Source organism: Cololabis saira, chromosome 13 (genome assembly GCF_033807715.1).
Source record: "Cololabis saira isolate AMF1-May2022 chromosome 13, fColSai1.1, whole genome shotgun sequence".
Lineage (NCBI taxonomy): Eukaryota > Metazoa > Chordata > Actinopteri > Beloniformes > Belonidae > Cololabis > Cololabis saira.
The window spans coordinates 8,432,259-8,443,729 of record NC_084599.1 but is presented as its reverse complement, the minus strand read 5'-3'; the positions used below and the strand labels follow the sequence as shown (position 1 = coordinate 8,443,729).

The following is an 11,471-nucleotide window of genomic DNA, read 5'->3' as shown; positions in this document are numbered from 1 at the left end:
GTTTAAACACAAAGGGAAAAGATCCTTGTAGCAGTGGCATTTTGGCATTTCTCTATAATAATAATAATAATAATAATAATAATAATAATAATAATAATAATAATAATAATAATAAGGGCTATCAACAGAAAGATTTTTCACAGAGTTGCCACGTATTCATTCAACTAAATTACATAATCCTCCCAGATTTTAGCTGGGGCCACTGCCTCTGATCTGGCCACTAGAACTGCCCGTGGCTTGTTGTTGTAAGAGCTGAGTTACATAATATTTAGCTTCAATCAGGTGAAATACAGTAATCCAACATGTGCCATGTTGGATCATAGACTCAATATTCCCGTTTGATACCTCAGTTATTCTCAAAATGTGTCTCCACTTCATAATAAAGAAGGCTCAAAGATATCAACATGCATGACTGACTAAATGAGGATAAGAAGATGTTTTACAGCTTTAATAAAACTTGACATTATTGCTGCATCTGGATCAAAAACATAAAACCTCCCCTCAGATGTATTCAAATGCTGGAGCATTTTCAATTCGCTGTGTGTGATGGGATTTGTGATGTGGGCATCAAATGGAGAGAGAAAAAGGCACACCTGCCTGCCCTTTGACCTGCAGCAGGAGGAGGTGCCTCGGCTCTACTACCAGGATTATATCTGAGTGCAGAGGCAGAGATCAGAGAGACTATAGTACTTATTAACAGTCAATAAACAGACATGGAGCTTGGGTCGCTGGTGACTGCTGTGAAAAGTAAGAGGGTGCTGATTGGTGACCATGTCCGTCCAGCCGTCATAAAAATAAAGAATGGAAAAATACACCAAATACTCAGTATAAGTAATTTTACTGAGGATGTCGGCTGTGAGGTAAGTGCTGAGTTTTCCTGTCTGCAAGGTTCAGAAAGACAATGCATTGATTAAACACTTGTAGTTATGTATTTTTCCACTAGCCTCTGATGATGTGACGCTAAACCCCACTGTGACTGCAGGTTTGGGATGTGGGCGACAGCCTGGTGATGCCAGGCATCGTAGATTGCCACGTTCATGTGAATGAACCAGGCCGGACGTCCTGGGAGGGATTCTGGACGGCTACCAGAGCTGCTGCTGCGGGAGGAGTGACCACAATTGTGGACATGCCCTTGTAAGTTTTTGGACTTTCCTTGCTTGAAATCAATAATCCATCGTCCTCTATCAGCAAAGTAAACAGATTGTGAAATGTAAGTAGAAGGTCCAGCATCCTGCAAACATCTCTGAGGTTTAATGGTTACCTTCATGGTTTGTTTTAAAAGGCAAAATCGTTGGTTTAGGAAGTTAAATTACATCAGTTTCTGCTTTGTAGCCGCCTCAATTTCAAAATTCACTTGAGGTGAAGGATTTAGTTTAAATGTTGCAGCAATTACTGAGCAATGCATTATTAATCTCCAAAAGAGGAAAAAACAAAACAAAACAAACAGTCGACAAACAACTCAAACATCAGAGACTGATTGCACGGGGGTGTTGTGTTTGTTGCCTGGTAACAGTTGAACCGATGATGTCACAGACAGCATCTGCAGGTAACAGGTGAGATAACGCTGGAGAACACTCAGGAGGTCGACATCCGGGGTGCAGAAACACTACTTCACTGTAACTTCTGACTCAAATACAGTCAAAGCAGATTGTGATGTCACAAAACCTTTAAATCATTTCCATTTTGAATATTCAATGCTTTTTCACTCCTCTAGTTCTGATTTCTTGCGTTATATTCCCTTTTTCATATTTCTTTTGTTAATGTCATCCACTGCACGGGCAGGAGTTAGCTATAGTGTGGATTATTATACACATTTATTACTAAAGAACAGTTGTATTACATTATACTTAATTAAGAATTAATGAGATGTGCATCCAGCCAGTTTTTATGAAGTTAATCTTCTGCCATGAGCTCTTAGCTTGTTTTCATCTGTGCTAAACTAGGTTTCTACCTAAAAAACAACCGGAAATTTGAAACCCACCAGCCTGAAGAATTGTGCCCTCTTTGTGGAATAAATGCACTCAGAAAACTGTAAAAACAGAAACATTTACATTGTAAACATTTACAGATTTTAAGCCAGGACAAACTAATTTGGATGTAAAGATTGTATGATCTTATAATGGACCTAAAGCAGGGTTTTCAATTCCGGTCCTGGGGCCTCCCTGTCTTGCATGTTTTAGATGTTGCCTTGCATCAACACACCTGATTCTAATTAAAGGTCCTCATTAGCTTGTCAGCAAGGTCTGCACATCTCTGTTGATGACACAGGTACTTGTATCACGGTGTGCTGAAAGCAGGGTAGCATCTAAAACATGCAGGGCAGGGGGGCCTGAGGACTGGAATTGAAAACCCCTGACCTAAAGTGTTTTTAAGGAACGTTTTTGGTTAAAATTCCTACAGAAACAGCATCCCTCCAACCACAACACTTGGAAACTTTCAGGAGAAGCTGAAGGAAGCGACAGGGAAGTGTTTTGTGGACACAGCTTTCTGGGGGGGTGTTATCCCTGGAAATCAGGTATGTGATACATCATTGATAAAAATGAACACTTAAACATTCAGGTTGGTTGTTTTTTTAGACCTGAACCAATCAAAAAATCGATGTCTTCCTACAGACAGAACTTCGGCCCATGATCAAGGCTGGAGTGGCCGGATTCAAGTGCTTCCTCATCCATAGTGGTGTTGACGAGTTCCCTCATGTGGCTGACAGCGACCTGCACGCAGCCATGAAGCAGCTGGAGGGCACCGGGAGTGTCCTGCTGGTAATTCACTACTAAATATGTGTGATTTTTGCTGATTGCTTAGCACTGAAATACATGTTCTGTCTCGTCCAGTTTCACGCAGAGAGGGATGTTCAGGGAGCCACGGTGGAGACGGGAGGTGATATTTTACGCTGCCACATCCTGAATGTTTGCTTTTGCTTTCCTTTTTTTTTTATTCCATAAAAAAGTGTCAAATTTGTATATTTTTCAGGCTGTTGTGGTGGGTTGTTGTTTATCCTGAGTTTTGATTCCTGTTATGATTGTTGAAACTACAGAGGAAAAATTGGAAAAAACATTTTTCACACATGGCATTTGAGTGACATCACTTACATTTTAAGATTGATTACTGCATGTAGCTTCAATCTGTAATTCATACATTTCATAGTGACTTATTATACAACAATCTTGTGTTTTTTCTGTGACATCTACAGGACTGTCTCAGAAAATTTGAATATTGTGATAAAGTCCTTTATTTTCTGTAATGCAAAAATGTCATACATTCTGGATTCATTACAAATCAACTGAAATATTGCAAGCCTTTTATTATTTTAATATTGCTGATCATGGTTTACAGTTTAAGAAAACTCAAATATCCTATCTCAAAAAATTAGAATATTCTGGGAATCTTAATCTTAAACCATAATCAGCAATATTAAAATAATAAAAGGCTTGCAATATTTCAGTTGATTTGTAATGAATCCAGAATGTATGACATTTTTGTTTTTTTAATTGCATTACAGAAAATAAAGAACTTTATCACAATATTCTAATTTTCTGAGACAGTCCTGTATACTATAAATGCATTTTCTTCTTCACCTCACTGTGTTAGACCCCTGCCAGTACTCCACTTTCCTGCAGTCCAGACCAGACATCATGGAGGTGGAGGCGATCCGCACTGTTACACAACTCTGTCTGCAGTACAGGTAAGAACATCAAACAGTCCCATCAGATCTGGCTACTTTTAAGGTCGTGGTCGTGGTTGTGACAGCTGCTTTTCTGGGCTCTAGGGTGCGATGTCATATCGTCCACTTGTCCTCTTCACAACCGTTGAAACTCATCGAGGAGGCCCGGGCGGCCGGAGCCCCCCTGACGGTGGAGACCACCCACCATTACCTCAGCCTGTGTGCAGACAACATACCTGCAGGGGCAACGCAGTTCAAATGCTGCCCCCCCATCAGAGACTCCTTTAACCGGGTAAACAGGCAAAGTAACCTAATCTATTAGTTGTTTTCTGTCTACGTAGATGTCTCTGTATGATATCTACATCTGATCTGGGGTCCCACCCATTGATCACCTCAGTGTCTGCTGGCTACACCTGTTTATATACTGGATTTTGATTTAATAAAGTTCATTTTTTGTCCATGGCTTTATAATAATAATGACTTGGATTTATATAGCGCCCTTCAAGGAACCCAGAGCGCTTTACAGAGATTGTTATTCATTCATACACATTCTCACCAGTGATGGTAAGCTACAATTTGTAGACTGACAGAAGCGTGGCTCCAATATCGTGCCAAACAGCCCTTCCGACCACCACCAACATTCATACACATTCACACGGGGCAGGTGGGTAAGGTGTCTTGCCCAAAGACACTACAACAGCAAACTGGGACAGAGCGGGATTCGAACCGCCGACCTTCCGATGATTGGACGACCCGCTCTACCACCTGAGCTACTGCCGCCCCAAATCTACTATCTTTACAATCTAATTTGCTGATTCTTTTCGTCGGACAAAAATATTTAGGTTTTTAAATACCTGACATGTTTTGGCGATTACTTCTGCCTTCATCAGAGACTCTGATCAGCAAGTTAGATTGTTTATATACTCGTCTCTGCAGGACGCTAACTAACCATGTATCAGTAATAAGTACATAGAACTCTTAGTTCTCCTGCTAACGGTTAATTACTATATCTTGTCTTTTGCACTATTGACAATATAGAGTATCTGTGTCTCTCCTCTCTCTGTTCTTAATTCTGTCTTTCTGTCTTTCCATCTCCCTTTTCCTGCTCTACCAGCTGGTGTTTGACAGGAAGATCCCCCTTTATTATCCTGATCAAGGATTCCTCCCTCCTAAAGGGGTGTTTTTCCTGACACTGTTTGACTTTAAGGTTTTTCTACCTGCCGTTGTTTATGTAATGATTGCTCGAGGTCTTGGTCTCTGGAAAGCCTCTAGAGACAACTTCTGTTGTAATAGATGTTATATAAATAAAAAGTTGAACGGTACATTCGTGCAGTCTGTGATTACCACCAGTTTTGTCTCTCCCTCCAGGAGCAGTTGTGGTCGGCGCTGAAAGCTGGACAGATTGACATGGTGGTATCTGATCACTCCCCATGCACACCGGATCTGAAGAAACTGGACAGTGGTGACTTCACGCAGGCCTGGGGAGGGATTTCATCCTTACAGTTTGGTAATGTCATGTCTTATCTTTTTACTGATGACATATTGTACACACTTGGATATATGTCATTTTACATGTTACTTCCCAAAGTACAGCACTGTCCTTTAAAGAGAATGCATTTTTCTTTTGAAAGACTGATATAGAGCACAACCTGGAAGAAAAAAACAACCTCTTAGGGCAACCTAGTTCATATAAATAGGTCAGTGATGAGATTTCCAGCTTACTTTGACATCACAAGTCCAGAGTAGTATTGAGCATCCCCGTCTTTGTCTCCACTCGGCTATGTGTCCTGCTGTGAGGCCTGTACTTGGGAAGTGGCAAGCACAAAGCTGCAACACTGAGACACAACAGCATGTGAGAGTGTAGTGGAGTTGAGGCGCTAACTTATGAGCAGCTCTTTAAAGATGAAAGAGTGCACTTTCATACTGTATCTCTGAAGTATTTGAAACAAATACGGTCAAAGAGACTGCAGGGGTTCAAGTTTCACCAACTTTGGAAATTTGCCGTTCACTAGGATGCCAGGTTGTGCAAATTATTTAGCACACAGCTCAGAATGTCCTCGTTGCATTGTTTAATACGTTTCTCCAGTGTTATGTTGAGGTGATAGCAAAGATTGTAAATACAGGCCAAACAACAATATGATGATCGAGGGTGTCTGACAGGATAACACTCGAGTTGGTAGATTAGGACCCGAGCGCAGGAGGTCCAAAAAAAAGGTGATTTAATATGTAAAAACCAAACTAAAAGCACTGCAGAGCAGGGTTAAGAAAAACACGAGAGCAAAAATCCAAAAAACCTGACACGACACAAGTAGGATGGAAGACAGTACAGACCAACAGGAGTAAGGAAAAGATAAGACCAGATACACACAGAAGGCTAAACGAGACACCGGTGCAGACGATCAGGGCTTATGGGAACAAGAGAAGTCAAGACAAAACTGAAACACAAGGACACGGGTTTCAAAATAAAACAGGAACTGAATAACCAAACTGCGATACAAGTGACTCCAAATTAATGACAACATGGTGACAAAATTGCACTGAAATCTGCTTAAAAAAATAATAAAGTGCACAAATCCATATTTATAAGCATCCACATTTGCAGATGCAGATGATGTCATCAGAATGGTTAACTAAACCTGTAAACTGCGTGCCCAGTTCTAGCAGCAGCCAGTAAGGTTCACAGCTCGCTGGTGAACACGGCAGAGACGAACACTAGGCTTTGTCTAGTCCAGAAACATTTGGCATGTCATGTTTTTTTTATTTTAGAGATAGATTAATACATGATGCACTTCTTCCAACAACATGAAGTCAAAATAAACAGCAGACTCTGCAAAAGGCATAGGGAACAAGCTAAAATCCACACATAAAAATAGATGAATTCAAACATGAATTCAGACAAAGACTATTGCTAAACAGCTGACCTGCATTCACATGTGCATCAGAAGACATTTTAGGCACAACAATTCCTCCCAGCACAAGATGTAATGAAGTGGAATACACTTCTCTACTGGAGCATGCACAAGCTCAATTAATTTGAACATGAGTGACTTTTCTTCATTAGATGAAGGGGACTTGTGAGAGACGATGTCCAAAAAAAACACTGTACAGGAAATGGGAAGTCAAGTCTCTGCTAGAAGAGATTTTAGAAGTCTCCTCACAAGCAGCAGTCTGCTTCCAAGTAAACATATCTGCAGTGGAAGACATTTAGGAGAGTCACGTAGCAGATTTTGACTTGGTAGAGAGAAGACAGCCAGGTCTCCACAACAGAAGAGGTCTCCGTACACATACTTCACCATCAGACCTCGTGTGAACAGAGCAATTATGCCGAGCACCCAAATAATAGACAGAGGTGTCAAGTAACAAAGTACAAATACTTCGTTACCTTACTTAAGTAGAAATTTTGGTTATCTATACTTCACTGGAGTAATTATTTTTCAGACGACTTTTTACTTTTACTCCTTACATTTTCACACAATTATCTGTACTTTTTACTCCTTACATTTTAAAAACAGCCTTGTTACTCTATTTTATTTCGGCCTTTAAAAAAACTATCCAGTTAAATTGCTCCATCCGGATAGAGTGAATTTGGTTGTGGTTGTTTCAGATGTTCTTGTCCAGTTTTGTTCTTACATCCGTTCCCTCAGATTCCTGCAACTAAACTTGGATGTACATTCCAATAAAGGTTAGGATAAATGATAACATGCCTCTGAAGTTTGACTTTTTGCACCATTACAATACTTATAGGCAACTAGTCATCATATCTCCTGCTCTCTGAAACACATGTTAATGCTCAATAGTACACATATATGCTTCTTTAATATATTTGCATTATACTAAGATGCATTCATTTTCAATGGCTTTTGTCCTTAATGGCTTTTTCCCCCTTACATTACTTGACTTGACATAACTTGAGTTGATACTTCAACTTCTACAGGAGTATTTTTAAACTCTAGTATCTATACTTCTACCTGAGTAATGAATGTGAATACTGAAGACACCTCTGATAATAGATGAAGCAAAGACTAGTATGAGGTAAAAAAAAAAAAAAAAAGGCAACACTTTATCAGCCAGACAGTCAGTGCCAGTTCCTTTAGTCCAGGTCAGGTTGCTGGGTTCAATCTGCACCCAAGAGGAAGAACCACAAGGCAAAAACCACACACTAAACTAGAGCTCTGCACGAAGACCAGCCACTACAATTGGGATCGCCCCAACATAACGTTGTACCTCAAACACTGCAAGGTAAATCTATGCACCCGATCCACAAGCGGCACCACACAGCAGTTAGGAGGCGGTCCTGTCTCCAAACCCCTGATAAGAACCTGACCCTCAGCTGGGCCTTGCCCCTGTGACAACCATCAAGTTCTGCTCTCCTGGACGCCTCTTTTAACCAATCCTGCTTATCACTCTCACATCAGTCTCAACCTCAGTCAATGTAAAAAAAGATCATGATTTAGATGATGAGGACTTTTCTTAATAAGACTAATACCATAAAGCAACACATGGGCGATGGTAAGAAATACAGTATCTCTGTCACAGGATACAATCGTAATATTCCAAACTGAAAATTAAATTGGAAAATCACTTGAGTTTATTTCCATATTTTATTAAAAAAAGGGCCCAAGTATAGTGCAGACATTAGAAAAAGAAAAGACAAAAGGACACTGCAGACGTTCCTGAAACATAGGGATCAATAGAGTAATCTGTTCAAGTAAAAGTCCTAAAAGATCTCAGATGACTTCCAAAGATGAGAGATGCTTTCTTCTGGAGGTATCAAAGTCATCACTCACTAGCACATCTTAGGTAACAGGAAAACAAAATTGGAAAAGCGCCTTTTTCATCTTTCTCTGCATTTATCTAATTGTAAAAATGCTGATCCTCTTTTACGTAGAAAAAGGAGTGCATGTTTGGCCACGACTGATTTTATTTAGTCCCTACTCTGTCCAGAAAAAAAGATACACACAACCTGAAAAAGAGTTTCAGCTGCTCTGGATGCCAATTCTTTTTTTTTTTTAGTTTGTATAACTCGCTCACTTGAAATTCAAAGTATTACTTTAAGTCTTTCACTGAAGAATATAGCTGTCAGCGAGCTCATGGATAAGGCCAGTTCATGTAATATTGTTTTTGACAGTAATATGGTGTTATTAAATCAAATATTGAAAACACTCTGGCCTTCTGGAGAGAAATGTACGCTCCACTGTAAGAAAGCTTGGTTTCAGTTGCAGGTCATGAGTCCTACAACAGGATAATGACCAAAAAGGCACCAATAAAAACACGCAAAAGCAGCCAACAATGAAACACTGTGGAAAGAGCTGAAAGAGCTGAAACATGCCGTCTGGAGAAGGAACCCTTCAAACCTGAGACAGCCGGAGGATTTTACTCACATGGACTCATGTGGACCAGAATACCTGTCTACAGGTGCAGGAGTCTCACCAACAGTTACAGAAATCACTTGATTGTGGTAAATGTTTGAAATGTTTGTGCAGCAAAATATTAAGTTTGAGGGACCAATCGCGTTTGTCTGGCCAGTTTCATTATTTTCTCTGAGTTTTTTGTTTTTTTAATTATCTTAAACCACAATTACAAGGCAAGATATGATTTTCATTAGTCAATTTTCACTAAATTATTATCATTATTATTATTTAGTTTCTTGTTATTTCAATGACCATTGTGGGTTTTTCTTTTTGATAGTACCAACAAATGTTCACATTTTTTTTTCTTGATCTGCATCCATTCAGTTTTTAAAGTATTCACATTTTCTAGACAGAAAAAGGCAAAAAATGAAGAATTTGTCAAAAATTAAGTTGTTTCAAAATAAATCCCATCTGACAGATTTAAATTTTCTCAGGGAAAAGTAGGACTTTTCTAAAATATTCAATGTGTTTTCCATAATATCGTGTACAATCTTAATCCGTTGCTCTGAGATGGGTGGTTTTACTTATCTGGAATAATTATTCCAAATACATCCATTATGTATTTATGCATCTCAGGTCTCAGGATATTCTTTTTTGTGGAATAAAAAATCTTTTCATTTACAGGTGTTTTACAGGACTATCCTTGTAAATCAAAGTATATTTTGTATAAATTACAGCTTTTAACCAATATCTCATTCTTCATTTCAAGGGCTTTACATGTTTGTGTACTTAGTCTCCATGACTGCTTTACTAACGTGCCTGATATATTATTAGTGTGTTTCCTTAGATTAAATTGTATTGAAAGTATACTGAAGTTCTGGTTGAGTCATTCTACTGGGAACTGGCATGACATCATCAAGTGAGGAAGTCATGCAGCACACTCTGTACTCTTGGCTTTGCAGTAATATGCAGAACAGGCACTTTATCTTTGTCTTCTGTGAGGGACATAAATCACTGTTGGCTATTTAACCAGATGCACTAATGACGAGGTTTTCCGAGATAGATCTGAATTTTGCTTTTGCTCAGCAGGACATACACTGGCTTCTTTTTTTTTAGACTCACTATCACGGCTTACCTCACTGCAACCTTTCTGACAATCATTTACCGTGGATTCACAGTTGGGTAAACAACAGCACTCTGTTTATGGAATTTGTTGACTGATTTGCCATAGAGCGAGCGAGTGCGTGGTCAAAGTCTGACACTGGAGCACTACTGACTACGGATTGTATTGCTCTTAAACTTGCTTGTTTTTATATTCGAGCCGGGGGGACTGCCAATGGGAATTAGCCAATAGGCTACATTTGGGTGCATCTGCTTTTATTTTGTAAATGCATAATGATGTGCACTGTCCCTCCTTACCAAATAAAATAAATTGAAAATTGAAATTGACATTCACTGCCGTTCACGGTGTCAAATATCACGTCCAGAGAGGGAACCAAAGAAGACTATTCTGCCCCTCTTTTTTCACAAGATCCCACAATTTCCTGGGGTATTAATGGCATGCTTTAGTCAAAATAGCCCCCACTTCCCCACTTCTGAGATACAATGGAAGCAGCATGATGTGAGGTTTGAGGAAAATAGTGATTGGATAATTCTGGGTCTGTGATGTCACAGAACCCTGTACAATTGAAAGACTGACTGTGTGACTTGGTACTAACTTCAGACGTTCAAATATACGTATGCTGTCAATTTTTTTGTTACTTTTAATTTATTAATATGTCCTCTGTTAATGAATGCAACAGTATAAAAAAGAAACCTATATAAATCATTTGCAATGTCGTTTTTTTGTTGTGTTTTTTTTGTCTGTGATGTTACTGCTCCTTCACTTTTCCCAGGGTTGCCTCTCTTTTGGAGTTCAGCCAGCAGGAGAGGTTTTCAGTTGCCGGATGTTGTGAGGCTCCTCAGCCGCAACACAGCGCAACTCTGTAGTCTTGGCAACCGGAAAGGAAGCCTGGCCCCCGGCTTTGATGCCGACCTGGTCGTATGGGACCCAGAAAGAGAGTTTGAGGTTGGTGCCATGAATCTACACCTTTAATAGTCTTCGAACACTGAATCACCTGCATTCCATCTTTGCTGTATTTCACAGATTGAAGAAGCAGGCATACACCACAAGAACAAGGTAATTAAAACCATTAAGAAACATTTAAAGAGAAAAAACAGATGTTTGCATGTTTGAAGTGAGGACCGTGTGTTTGCAGGTGACTCCGTACCTGGGCCTGGAGCTGCAGGGACTGGTGCGCGCCACCGTCCTGAGAGGCCGGCTGGTGTACCGGGATGGCAGCTTCTGCCCTGAGCCTCTGGGGACGTGTCTCCTCATTCCTCAGAGGACACGTTAAGCACAACTCTGAAGCATAAGAACAAGCACTAACAATAAACACGTTTCAGCCATTGTTTTGACT

At 39.9% G+C, this 11,471-nt stretch overlaps 1 protein-coding gene across 1 annotated transcript; it reads left to right on the top strand.

Annotated features, from left to right (window-relative positions):
* The first annotated feature begins 649 nt into the window (after positions 1-649).
* zgc:103559 (Allantoinase, mitochondrial) lies at positions 650-11,462 on the top strand. Its single transcript, XM_061737555.1, has 11 exons — positions 650-860; positions 983-1,134; positions 2,401-2,515; positions 2,613-2,759; positions 2,832-2,877; positions 3,589-3,682; positions 3,767-3,953; positions 5,030-5,168; positions 10,908-11,080; positions 11,159-11,191; positions 11,271-11,462. The coding sequence occupies exons 1-11, from the start codon at positions 714-716 to the stop codon at positions 11,406-11,408; spliced, it is 1,371 nt and encodes a 456-aa protein (XP_061593539.1). The 5' UTR covers positions 650-713; the 3' UTR covers positions 11,409-11,462.
* Positions 11,463-11,471: the final 9 nt, after the last annotated feature.

Coding starts and splice junctions, on each gene's coding strand:
- zgc:103559 (XM_061737555.1), top strand. CDS start 714: ATGGAGCTTGGGTCGCTGGTGACTGCTGTGAAAAGTAAGAGGGTGCTG. Junction 1,135..2,400: donor ACAATTGTGGACATGCCCTT/GTAAGTTTTTGG, acceptor AAATTCCTACAG/AAACAGCATCCCTCCAACCA. Junction 11,081..11,158: donor ACCCAGAAAGAGAGTTTGAG/GTTGGTGCCATG, acceptor TGTATTTCACAG/ATTGAAGAAGCAGGCATACA.